General features: G+C 52.9%; 4 protein-coding genes across 4 annotated transcripts; 1 reads left to right on the top strand and 3 right to left on the bottom strand.

Moving 5' to 3' along the window:
* Positions 1-14: 14 nt before the first annotated feature.
* Positions 15-1425, bottom strand: M406DRAFT_339425 (uncharacterized protein; the record flags this gene model as incomplete). Its single annotated transcript, XM_040921441.1, has 4 exons — positions 15-362; positions 454-817; positions 903-1103; positions 1334-1425. 4 exons carry the CDS (start codon positions 1423-1425, stop codon positions 15-17), a joined length of 1005 nt encoding a protein of 334 aa, XP_040777109.1.
* Positions 1426-1902: 477 nt separating this feature from the next.
* Positions 1903-2760, top strand: M406DRAFT_60621 (uncharacterized protein; the record flags this gene model as incomplete). The annotated part of the gene is made up of 3 exons (XM_040924688.1): positions 1903-1918; positions 1961-2102; positions 2178-2760. 3 exons carry the CDS (start codon positions 1903-1905, stop codon positions 2758-2760), a joined length of 741 nt encoding a protein of 246 aa, XP_040777110.1.
* Positions 2761-2961: 201 nt separating this feature from the next.
* Positions 2962-6178, bottom strand: M406DRAFT_329991 (uncharacterized protein; the record flags this gene model as incomplete). The annotated part of the gene is made up of 7 exons (XM_040920471.1): positions 2962-3305; positions 3407-3812; positions 3874-3954; positions 4013-4406; positions 4468-5775; positions 5833-5889; positions 5949-6178. 7 exons carry the CDS (start codon positions 6176-6178, stop codon positions 2962-2964), a joined length of 2820 nt encoding a protein of 939 aa, XP_040777111.1.
* Positions 6179-7546: 1368 nt separating this feature from the next.
* On the bottom strand, positions 7547-12386 carry M406DRAFT_255497 (P-loop containing nucleoside triphosphate hydrolase protein; the record flags this gene model as incomplete). Its single annotated transcript, XM_040917037.1, has 4 exons — positions 7547-7867; positions 8066-11839; positions 11901-12221; positions 12312-12386. The coding sequence occupies 4 exons, from the start codon at positions 12384-12386 to the stop codon at positions 7547-7549; spliced, it is 4491 nt and encodes a 1496-aa protein (XP_040777112.1).
* Positions 12387-12982: the final 596 nt, after the last annotated feature.

A 12982-nucleotide genomic window follows, 5' to 3' on the forward strand; every position in this document is an offset into this window, starting at 1 on the left:
TGGCCGTTTGGTCTCTACAATTCTTCATGCGTAATGAATGCATCCGCTTCCGGCAGCACGCCGTCCCACATCTTCACCCTGCCAGAGCTGATGTCTCCCAAAAACCTCTCCACCGTCTCCGCCGTGATGGTCTGCCCGCGATACACAAAGACCCCACCATTGACAGGTTGAAACACAGACAGAACATTGCTGGCTCCCTCCCTGTGGCCCATCATGGACGCCATGTGCGGGTACTCGGCCACATCCGTCGTGACGAAGAGGAGATACTCTTGATACCTTTTCGCCAGCGCCCGGATGGCATTGACATAGGACTTTCGATCTGTGTCGGACGAGGTGAAGTAATGTATAATACTCTTGCCCATCTGCCAGCAGGTTCAGCGCGTGTTCTAAATTTTGGCATGGTAGAGGGTGGGGGGGGGGGGCGACTGGGGCTGGACACAGCATCCATCTTACCTTTGTGAGTTCACCTTCGTTGCGTCTAGTGAATTCGGGAACCAGAGGCTGCGAGCACTGCCTTATGAAGTTCTCGATGGCCAGCGGATCCGACAGATCGGTAATCGAAAACGCCTCCGAGTCCACATTGTTCACGCACTCCAGGGATGTACCACCAGCTTTCCGCTGCTGTACCGCGAAGGAATACCGATCCTGGAACCGCTGCGCTACTCTCGAAAAGCGCTCTTCAAACCCCAAGTCGTCATCATCTTCGCCCACGCTTGCAACGATGACGACGTCGTCTACGGACGTGAACGAGGATGCCTCTGTGGCGTCGAGACTGGAGACTGCCGGTCGTGACATGCGCCGGAGATACGCGATGATGCTAATGAACACTCAACGTCAGCCGTGCAGCAGCACAAACATAACTATTTCCTCCTGAAAGCCGGCTGAATAAGGTATGAGCCTACTCTTCTGCCTTTCTAGGACCACGGTAACGCTCGAACTGCCCGTCCTGCCCGTGAAGTCTGACAGTCGGGAAAGACACAACGTCGAATTCGCGGCAGAGAGCCTGGCTTGCTGAGCAGTTGATGCTGATGACTGTGCCTTCCTGTTGTGATGTCTGAAGAGAATACCATTCTTTTTCAAAGGTCTCTAAGCTGCTGTGGTCACTTGTTAGGGTCGGGACGAGACAGCAGTTGTGCTTTCATTCGTCCAGTGTGCTTACTCGGCGCCCTGAGTTCATTTTCAGGATCAGCCTAGGTCAAGAATTGATATCAAGGACAGGGACTATGTCGTACATGAATATCTGTAATCAATAATTCAGTCAGAGTCAAGTATGCAGTCGAAGGTCTTTCTTCATGGCTTACATGCTACCAATGTCTGGTCGTTCGCTCGCAACGCCTCTCGAAAGCCAGCCTCGTCGACAGTCTGCCATTTACCCAAAGCGAAGCCAATCAGGCTAGAAAGAACCACAATGCCGTATTTTGCCATCGTGTAATTGAACAGGATGCGTATGGATGCAGATGTGCTAATGCGATGTCATCAGAGACGGGATAGTAAGATAGTGGTGTTGCTTTTGCCTTATCAATAGTCATGTCGGCTTCATCCGAGCGAGGACAATTTGGGGAGCTTCGAAGCTTCTCAGACTGGGCTGTGAACAGGATTGCATCACTGGGGTCGCATCTTTCGAAGATCATACTGACGAGCCCCTGAGACTTACTCCATGAGATGTGCGGAAACATGAGCTGTCACCGCTCGGAGCCCTGCCCCCTGAACCGCAGATGTTTCATGGCCGAACATGCTGTGGCTCGTTGCGGCAGCCCACTTAACATACACCACTCAGCCCACACAGGCTCGAGAATGATTCTCGATATCGCTGCATTTTATTTCGACTCGTAGTCTTCTTTCCAAAAGGACCACAAGGATTATACCGACGACAGTTACTTGTCTGAAAGAAACCAATCAACAATGGTCAGGATTCGAGGTTCCATATCTGCTGCGGCGCTGGCCCTGCTCGCCTGCGCAGACGCATCGCAGAAGCCAATGAGCAACGACTACCAATGTCAACACCCACCCTACAAAGTCTCAATCATATCAAAATCACCAACAGTACTCTACTTGCACGACTTCATCACCCCAGAAGAAAGAGCCCATCTCCAAGAAGTGACGTGAGTCTCCCGTCCACTTCACAATGTCGTCCATGGAGGAAGTGTACAGCCCGTTAAACATAAAACTTGCTACAGAAAGGACAGCTTCCTCCACTCAGGCGTAGCCGGAGCCAGCGGAGAGCACACCATCAACAGCGTGCGAACATCCCAGTCCACCTCCGTCGCCCGGGACGCCACAGTCCACTGCATAGAGCAGAGAGCCCTGGCCTTCCAGGGCCACAGCGTCCCCGCCGACCACCTCGAGCCCCTGCAGCTCGTCAAGTACGGCGCTGGAGAGCAGTACCGGTACCACACGGACTGGTTCACGAACCCGGCCAACGCGGTGGCCAGCGTGGGAGGGAACCGCGTGTCGTCTTTCTTCGCGTACGTGCACGTGTCGAATGACACGACCGGAGGCGGCACGAACTTCCCGCTTCTTGAGGCGCCGAGGGATGAGAGGTGGTGCGAGGTTGTGGACTGTGACGCGCCGTATGAAGAGGGCGTTACTTTTCGCCCTGTCGAGGGGAACGCGGTGTATTGGGAGAATTTGTTCCCGAATGGCGTAGGCGACGAGAGGACATTGCACGCTGGATTGCCCGTGACAACGGGACAGAAGATTGGGATGAATATTTGGACTAGGCAAGCACCGTTGAGTGAAGACATCAGAGGCAAAGACTGAACACTTCAAAGTCTGCCAGTCCGTTCCTCGATTCATAACACCCAGCATTCTCACACCAAATGCTTTACATTTTCTTACTGAGACCATACGTGTATGTGAAAAAATACAGTGATGGTCGCAGAAAAGAGGAGGAAAACAAAGATATTTATTTCCAAATTCTCATTCTAGAACCATCTATCTGCCTTGAACACGCTGACGTTCTTAAGAAGACGTAGGGCCAGGACCGTGCTCCGAGTTTGATTTGTCCTTCACGTCCGGGAAGAGCTCGGCGTACCAAGAGTCGCTGTCATCCAGGGGCTTGCGAAGCTGGCTGCGAAGTTCGCGCTCGGCCGCGTGATCCTCATCGCCAATGAGCACTGCTGTGAAGTCTCGCTCCAGCTTCATCAAAAGGTCGCTGACAAGATGCTGGAGCTTTGCATCGTTTTCACAGGCCATCTTCTGCAGCGCATCTTTGACTGTCCGAGTTGCCTCCTGGAAGATGCGTCGCTTGTTGGTCTCTACATTTGCTTTCATCAAGTTCTTCCTGCGCGCGTAACAGCCCGGGCCTAAGAAATATATTCATACATATATAAATATGCGTCAGCCGTCGCGGACTTGTGGCTGGACCAGAAGTAGCTGTGAGCATGTTTGGGGAAGGCAGACTTACCTGATTCTTTCGAGCAGCTGTCATACGTCTCACGCATTACCTCTCGAATGGCGGGGCAGAACATCCGATTCAAGTCCCGCTGGGAGGCATCGATTTCCTTGCGTAGCTCTTGCATTGACGCTTCCAGAGCAGTAACTTGAATCCGGACTGGTTTCTCCATTGTGGTGGAACCAAGAGGTGGTATTCCGCGGTGTGGCATGCTTGCACAGACGTTGTGCTGGAATTGTTCCATAGCCTCTATGGTGCTTCTTGTAAACGCGGCGAACGCCATTGGGACGCAGCGTTGGAAGACCATCTCCCAACTGCTAGCCAGATGCTGGGCCACGGGATCATGAAGCTCGGCATTGAAGTCTCGCGGCCCTGCGGCTCCTGAGAATTCTCCATACCGTAGGAGGGTCGCGCGATACTAGCAAAGCGCAAGCTTAGACTTAATTCTTTACGAAATTATACGAGAGAGGAACACTCACTGTGGACCACAGAAGGTTTCCCCATGATTCTGCAATGGCAACGGCCTTTTCGGATCCGATAATGATGAGTTTCTCGAAGGCCTTGACGAGATATCTGTTCAGACCAATGAAGGGAGTTCAATCATAATTCGTTACTCACCATGTCCAGGACAGACAACTGCTTGCCAAGGAATTCCTTTCTTTGAACAATCTCAGCTTTGGTCATGTGAACCGCCCGAGTGCTTGTTGTCCAGATTTTCATCGAATTAAGAAGCTCGTCAGCATCATTAATGAGGTAGCGAGCCTTGTCTCTGCGCCCAGCCTTCGTCAAGGTTCGTGCATGGGCTTGAAGCCCAGGAATCTCAGTGTCGTCCGGTTGGATGAACCCTTGGACCTGCACATTTTCGTCTACCAATTTCCCGGTGAGCTTTTGATATGCCCGAGCACTGACGCAGAAGACAGGAAGGGACCGTGCTACCGCATCATAATCTCTGGCTTCTACGTTCGGGTCGAAAGCCCATTCGTCTTTCTCCATTGCTGTCTGCTGATCAAGCCTGTGGACGAGGTCAATGAGTGGAAACTTGTTAGAAATGTTCGATCGAAAGATGAGCTTACTCCTTGATACCCGGGGCAAAATCAGCCTTGATCGCACCTTTGCACATCTGGTTCCGTCCCTTGATGCATATCGATTGGATGCGGCTGCGCATGGCGCTCTCGTCTGCGCCAACCTGCTGTAGCTCCTTGTCGGCCTCGCGACACTGCTTTTTGAGGGCCTTCTTTGCCTTTTTGGCAGCGTGTAACTCATCCTTGGTGGTGTTCAATTCTCCCTCAATCTCCTCAACTGTCAAAACTTGACGATCGTGGCCCTCTTCGACTTGAGCCTCGCCGTCGGTGTTGCCGTCATCGCCCGAATCATCCGCCGTTCCGCTGTCTTCATTACCAGAATCTCCTGAGTGCTTGCGTTTCTTGCTGTTGAGTACCGGCCGGTACACGGTCTCGCCTTTCGCCGCCTTGACGGACAAGGCCGACCATACCTGATGTTTGTCCAACCAGTCATTTACTGTGGCCTCGGATGCGAATCGCTTTTGCTTCAGCTCGCGAAGTTGGCGGCGCAACGCAACCTTTCTAGCTTCAAGGTCTTTGAGCTGTGCCTCTAGATCGGAGACACCATCTCCCATATCGAGCGCGCTTGCAACTTCCAGCTTCAGGATATCATCTGTCTTGGTACAAATGAAGGTGATAGCTGAGTATGCCCCGTCGAACTTCAGCTGACGCCTGAAAGACTCACCCAGGAGTTCTTTGGCTGCCTTATCGTCCATGGCTCGTTGAACGCCCGCAGTGATCCAGATGGCATCACATACCTTCAAGTAGTTCAGCGCCACAGCCCCTCGGGCAGTGTTGGCATCGTGGACGCCCGGAAGGTCTACAATGACCGCGCCTGTGGACAAAGCCACCGCCTTGCAGTATATGCGGACTGACCTGATCAAGGGCCAATACTCGACGTCACCTCCGCGACCAGCTGCCCTGTCCCTGCTGTCGACGTACTTTTGGACAGCATCATATAGACCGGAAGCAGTCCTGCGGTGGATGCTCTTGGCAGTGCCCAGAAGTCCGCGGATACTCTCAGACTGGGCCATCTCGCAAGGCTTACCCACGGCCATATCATGCTTTTTCATTTTGGGATAGACGGCCTTGATCTTGGCATATACTACACCAGCAGGGCTGTCCGCGATAAGGCAGTCTTTGGACACTTTTCCATCCAGAATCATGTCAGACAACAGTGTCTCTAGCTCTTTGGACCAGCCTTCGGCGGTGATGAATTCGATCTCTGCACGGTAGGCTTCCGCTGGGTCGTCAGAGTAATTGTATGCTATCTCGGTAGCTGACGCAGTGCAGGCCCGCACACCATTGACAGGCACAAGCCTATGAATGTCGTCAGTAGGTCTGTTTTCCATAATATTATGGGTGAACAAGCCGTACCTCTCCTCGTCTAAGAGCGCGTTGATAAGTGAGCTCTTGCCTGCACCAGTGTTGCCACTTTTGCAAGACCCATATCAGTATCTCCTCGTGTTTGAGAACCAGACAGGAACACATACATAACACCAATGGTAAAACGAGTCAGCTTTGCCTCATCTCGAAGCTTCTTGACCTTGGCTAGCCATTTTTGTACCTGTGAGACCGTGATGGTTAAGAGAGATTCAGGAAGAGAGCTCAGGATCTCCTCGATCTCCTTGAGCCTCTCCACATTGATTTTAACGCCCTTTTCTAAGTCCTCGATGGACGCCTCGGACATGAGGCGATCGAAGTAGTTGCTAGGAGCTTCCATGGTGCTTTCTGTATCTTGATGGGGCGAGGGCTGTGGGGTCTGACTGCTGGCGAGGGAAGTCTTGTCTGGCTCAGCTTCGACGAAGCCTCTGACCTCGTTCATTAAAGGGACTGGCTTCTTTCTCAACAAACAAGAGATGGAGTTTGCGACGTGACTCGTAGATAAACAGAGCCTCGACTGAGACGTGATGGGATAGGGAAGAAGTGGCACCGGAGAAGACAGCGAGGCGCAGCGCTGTCAAATAAAGGATGAGGAAAGTGAATGAAGAGAAGTGAGTGAGAGTTGATGAGGAGAAACGCTCAGCAGGAAGTTGAGGAGGAAGGTGAGTAGAAGCTTGAATGGAAAGGTAAGTGGAAGGTTGGGTAGAAGGTTGGAGGGAAGGTCAAGTGGAAAGCCCAGTAGAAGGTCAACATCGAAGCTCCTATGATGTGGAGAGAAGGGTGCCAACGCTCGACGCAAAAAGCAAAAGCTCTGGCCAAAAGCGTTCCAGGTAGCGCAAAGCTCGAGAATGCGAAACCAATAACGAATTCGGGACAACAACAAAATGTACGAAGCCCAAGGGGTTGCGCAGGAGGTAGCAGGGCCAGTTCAACTTGCTCAAGTTCTGTTGAGGCGAGAGGGGCGCTGCCGAGGTGTTTGCTGAGGGAGAAGGTGTTCGTTCAAAAGAGATACATCCAGTTCGAACAGAAGAAAGGAAAATAATCGAGCTCTCAAGTTGAAAAGCGCACAGTGAATGAGAGAGTCTGGAATGTTTTATTGAGATGTTCGTGAGGAGAAAGTATTAACTGTCAAAGGAGGTGTGGATGGCAGTAATTAATGGCGAGTGATGCAAAATGTTACACTCAAAAGCAATGCAAGTAGTCATTGATCAAAATATGGTGGCTGTGTATCATGAGCACGCCTATGACATGACTCAATGTAAATGTGCATGTATCTTGACTGTCCAGCCTCCCAGCTAGTTTGGTTGATAGAGGTTGCTAGAGCGCTGCCATCAGCATGACCTTGGGAGCATGCAAGGCCCTTGAGGAACATGCACCAAGGACATGAAAAATCTTCAACTGTCACATAATTCTCCAGATTGTCTTGTAAGCTGACTTTGGAATTCCCATGCTATTATATATTATAGGAAAAGCAGGTATCAAACTGCACAAAGCAGGTATATCTCGAATAATACTGCAGGGTATGTAGTGGGCAAACGTATTGTTGGCCCCCCCCCCCCTCCTCCCCTCTTGGAGAGTTCTTCTTGGCTCCTCTCTTCATGGTTTTTCTGATATCCATTCCTCATGACCTGTCAACCTCTTCCTTCATGCCCTGGGATTACCTTCCATTTTGTTTACTTACACTCAAAGAAAAACTACTCGCTACTTTTCAACCCCCAATCAAGGCCTGTGCCCTCACCACCTTTCCCTTGTCCAGGACGATCTCAAAGTCGGCATCCTTCACGGCTTCCACGCGGTGCGCGATGGTGATCACTGTGCTCTGGCGCAGCTCCTCACGCAGAACCTTCTGAATGTAGAACGCCGTCTTCTTGTCGATGCTTGCTGTCGCCTCGTCCAGGATCACCACGGGGCTCCGCCGCAGCACGGCCCTGCCCAGACCGATGAGCTGTCGCTGGCCCTGGGAGAGGTTCTTGCCGCCGCCGTCTACACGGGTGGTCAGCGTCAGGGCGGATGAATACGGAGGGCCGGACTTGGCCCTTCCATTGTCATCGACGTTGAGGATTGTTGCTGCTGCGAGATCCTCAGTGACCATTTCACCGTTGTGGCCTTCCCCGTGGTCACTGTCTGCACCACTGCTGCTGTTTGAGCTGGGAACAGGACTGGCAGAAGCGGAACTCAACCCAGACCCTCGTGGGGTCGGCGAAGCGCTGCCTGAGAGAGCATCTACCTCGTCTGCTGCACCCAGCACTCTCCTCAGGACCAGCTCACACTCCTCGTCTGAGTGCTCGCCGATGGGATCCAAATTGTCCCTCAGCGTACCAGGAAACAGCACCGGATCTTGCGCCACGAAGCTGATCCTCTTCCTGAGCGCATGTTTGTCCACCCTCGCCACATCCATGCTGCCGATACGAATGCTTCCTAGAGTGCCGGTAGCCTCGTCGTACTCGGGCAGGATCGTACCAAGTAATGTCAACGCGAGCGTACTCTTTCCGCTTCCCGTCCTGCCAGTCACGGCGACCGTCGCACCAGCCGGTATGCGGAAACTGATGTCTCGCAACGATGGGTCGAGGCCCTTTGCGTATCGAACTGTGACCTTGTCGAAGATGATGTCGTCGTCGTAGCTAGGCCATGCGGCAGGCGGATCGAGGTCACCGCGAGGTTCCTCCTCCAGATCAATAAGCTCAATCACACGCTCCACGCTGACGAACTGCATCTGTAGGTCACCGTACTTGCGGCAGAGGTTATGCGTACAAGTTACAAAATTTCCAGCAGTCCCCAGGACGAAACCGACTGTGCCGGCACCGAGACCAGTGAGGAGGGCTGACATTGTGAGAATAAAGGTCGAGAGCGCGGAGAGGATGTCGAAGCGGAACATGAGCCATGCCTGGAGAGACCAGAAAAAGTGGTCCATTCTTTGAAAGGCCTCGGTTGTTATGATGATCTGGTTCTGAAAGTGAGGTTCGGCGCGGAAAGCGCGGACAGTTGTAAGGCCCTCAAGGAGGGTGCCAAAGTTCGACATGAGTGGGGATAAAGAAACCATTTCCAGTCGTCGAAGCGATTGTGATGCTGGGAGGAAGCGCATGAAGATCATGATGAAAAGGAAGGTCATGATGACAGCGATGAGGAGAAAAACCGGCGTCGTCGACGCAATGACGAACACGCTGGAAGCCCAGAACATAAAGTACCACGCGACGTCGCGGATTTGCGTGACAATCTGGCCATCGATAGTACCAATATCGCTTGTCAGTCTGTTCATCAGGCGACCGACGGGCGTCACGTCGTAGAAGCGAAATGTGGCGTTGGCAACTTTGAGCATGACCTGTTGAAAGAGGTGCTTGCCCGCAGTGTAGATGATGAGCACAATCGTGAGGTCGGATAGCATGAATGAGACGAACTGCAGAAGGGCGATGATAAAAAACCAGAACAGCCAAGGCCGTGCGTCGGCGTCGGGAGGTGGGAGGTCAAGGTTAATGTTCCACCAGTCACCAGAAGCAGCAGTGCTCAAGTTCGGGCCCGCAGCCGATGGGAACATGTGCTCTGGCTCGTTATTGGCAACGAAGTAGATTTGGGTCGTCGCGGTATCTTCGTAGGCCTCGCCCCAAACCTTCAAGAAATAGTAATGCGCAAGCCTGGAGGCTCGGAACACGGTGAATAGGACGACGAGACCGGCCCAGTACCAGAGATTACCGGCCTTGATGTACTGCCAGTATACTGACATCATGACACCGCCATGGGCCCGATGTTCCTCTTCGATGAATTTGTCGGGTAGAACGTCCTCGTCTGGTTTGTCTGCGTGTTCGTCGTCCAGTGATTCTCGACGGTGCTCTTCCTCCGCGGCAAAGTGAAGTAGCTCCTCGTGAGCGTTAATCTCTTCGCGGGAGATGACAGTCACCATCCCAGGCTGCGAGATCTCCAGGACCTGATCGGCATATCTCGTCAAGATGTCCATGCGATGTGTGACAAAGAAGACCATCCGACCCTTCATCAAGTCCGTGTTTCTGAAAAGGTTACGCAGGATTGTCTCAGCCGTCTGGTGGTCCAGTGCAGCGATAGGGTCGTCCAGCAATAGAATCCTCGCCTGGCTGTAGATAGCCCTGGCGAGTGCCACCCGCGCCCTCTGGCCACCAGAGAGACCGACGCCATTCTCGCCGATCAGCGATAAGTCTCCTGCCTTCCAGTTCGACAAGTCAGGAATCAGACAGCATGCCGCGAGGACCTGCCGATACCTCGCCTCGTCGAGGCCGGAGGAAAACAGTATGTTCTCCCGAATACTCATGCTCTGCAACCATGGTGTCTGCGCACAGTACCCTGCCACCTCACTGGGTATCTTCTTTGTGCCCCCACGATCATCAAGTTCTCCCAGGATGGCATGAAGCAAGGCAGTCTTTCCGAAACCCACTTTTCCACAGATGGCAGTCAGGCCCGGGCCAGCTGAAAAGGTGACATTTGAGAGGACGTGTTGCGCTGGCGGAGATCCGGGCCATGAGAAAGATGCCTCGCGGAACGCTATCTCGAGCTCCCCAGCTGGTTGCGTGCCAGACTCTCCAAGGGCATCGTACTCCTCGTCCTTGTTTGGCTCGGCCATGAAATTGTCAATTCTGCCCATGGCCACGCTCGCATTGAGGAGCACAGTGACTAGCCCTGGGAGCTCGTTCAGGCTTTGGTTCAGCTGGGTGAACAGGGTCAATGCCGGAAAGGCGATGTCGACTCGCAGAGGCTGCTTGCCAATCATAGTATATGCGTAAAATGCCGCCACGGGAAAGAAGTAGGCCGAGATCTTATTGGTGGCGGCAACAGCCTTGTTGATCAGGTTTACAATCACTCGGTACCGTAGCTCTTTCTGCCGGGACGCCAGGATTTGGCCCAACCACTTATCCTGCCAGTCATACCAGCGCAGGTGACGTATTGCCTCCACGAATTGAGAGGTGAGCTGAAGCTTGACGTCGGTGACACCGCGTCGGGCCCGCTCCCAACTGACAAGGGCGCGGATGGTGAAGACGTTGATGAGCTGGGCGAGGACGATGAGCAGGACCCCACCGAGCGCTGCTGGTCCCAGGATTTCCCAGATCAGGACTATCGTTAAGATGAAAGTCATGGGCTTTGTAACGAGATTAGCGAATTCCCAGAAGCGCTGTGCAACCTCGTAAACATCGTTGCGCATCAAGTTGAGGATCTTGCCCATGGACGCTGGGCCCCCATTGGTCTTGCTCTTGTCCACTGATTTTTCACCTTCCTTTTCGTTATGGTTGCTGGGAAATGTGAATGCCTTCCGCCTCAAGGTTTTCTCGTAGATCATAGTGATCAGCTCGCCCCTGCACCGCTCATAAGCTCGCCGGCAGAACCAGAGATTGAATATCCCAGACTGGGCGCCAATCAGCCGAACGAGCAGGATGAACACACCGTAGACCACAGCAACCCTTCGGTTTGCGTTTTCGCCCTCGAGGGCAGTCAAAAGCTCCTTAAGAAAGACAATTGGGAGTAAGGAGCAAAGCGACTCGAGAATACCCAAGAAGGTTGTTATGATCAAATCTGGCGCATTGACCTTGACGGTACGCATGAGGACTGATCCTTTGACATCCCTGAAGAGGCGGTGCAGCCGGTCGTGTTGGAATTGGAGGGGCAGCTGCCACACATCTTCGGCGTGGAGCTGTCTCTGGCATCCCGCCGCAACGACTGGTCCCATCCAGCCTACAGACATCCAGTTCCAGAGCGTGAAGCTGTCTTCTGGGCTGCGAAGTTTCGATGTCGGCGTCTGAAAGGGGGAGCAAATATCGATGCTGCCAAGGTGATGGTCACGCAATGGCATATTGAGAATGCAGATCACGGAGGCTACCGTGACGAGCATCTCAAGTATCCACCACACGAGGCCAAGCCTTGTCGTGACATACAGTATAGTGCTGAACATAACGAGCTGGATGAGAAACAATGCACCCTGAACGACCAATACCAGCCCTGGCGTCGACCGCGGCCTTTCGGCTGCCAATGTAATGCAAGTGACCGCCTTTGATATCGTTAGTTAGGCTTGGATTTTCAGGCAGCTAGTCAAGGGGTTTCTCACTGACATGCGGTATCAGTGGCGTGAGAAAGAGGGGCCCTATATCTGGGTTTAAACTGGCCACAAGGCTGAGCACGAGACCGACTGCTGAGTTGACCAAGAGGAAAAGAACTGAGCGGCTCCAATTTCTTCGCATCGGGAGCCCGAGCTCGACAGAAGACATTTCGGCCTCTTCGGGCGACTCGGCTGCAAAGTTGCGCAGCCAGATTGGGCGGCGGCGCCATATTGGCTGCAAGCCATATCCTGATATGAGCAGAAGAAGAGAGAGAGCACTTGGAATCCATGCAATGGCGCCGATGCATTCTCCAAAAATGGCGAGTTCAGATATCTAGCGGCTAACTGTCAGCAGAGGGTCGCAAAGCCTATTCTGCTTCCTCTCTTTCATTACAGCATCGGAAACAGGGCGGGGTTGGCTTACCCAAAGGCGATCGCAACATTTGAGACATGGCCGCAGTATGTCCCATGAGAGGTATGGGGATGGGACTGAGGCCATCATAAGCCTCGAGAGTCTGCTAAAAATGATAAGATGATTTAGCTCTACTCAAAAAGTCATTGCATGTTATCGTTTGAAAGATTGCCAAGAAGAGATCAACAGGATCCCGACAAACTCATCGCAGGCAGGTCGAGACTTGAAAGAGATAGGAAAGAGAAAGAGAACCCCAATATATTCAGCAGGGTTACTGTCTGCAGGGCCCTTTTGCGATTTGGCTTTTATGGTACGGAGTGGCGGTCTGGACACAGACGGCCTTTTGGAGGTGCATGCAGTGGCAGCGAGCGAGAGAGGTGCAGCAGAAGGAATTGACGAAATCGGTGACTGAGTTTGCAAAAGGTGGTGACTGTCGGCGCGGCACCGGTGATCGACGCGACAAAGGTGGGAATGAACACTGGTGCCGATCCACTTGTAGCATGGATGGCACGCATTAGCGTAACTGTACGGGGATGGCTTCTGGTCATTCAGTTCCGCTCAGGACAACCACATATAGCAAGCAGTATTTGCAAGAAGAGGCCCGCCTCGGCTCGGGATCTAGACGGACAAGACGCACACGGGTCAAGACACCAATGGGACAGAAAGCCGCCATTTTGTCTCCA

The sequence above is a fragment of the Cryphonectria parasitica genome (assembly GCF_011745365.1).
Source record: "Cryphonectria parasitica EP155 unplaced genomic scaffold M406scaffold_4, whole genome shotgun sequence".
In the NCBI taxonomy this organism is placed as follows: Eukaryota; Fungi; Ascomycota; class Sordariomycetes; order Diaporthales; family Cryphonectriaceae; genus Cryphonectria; species Cryphonectria parasitica.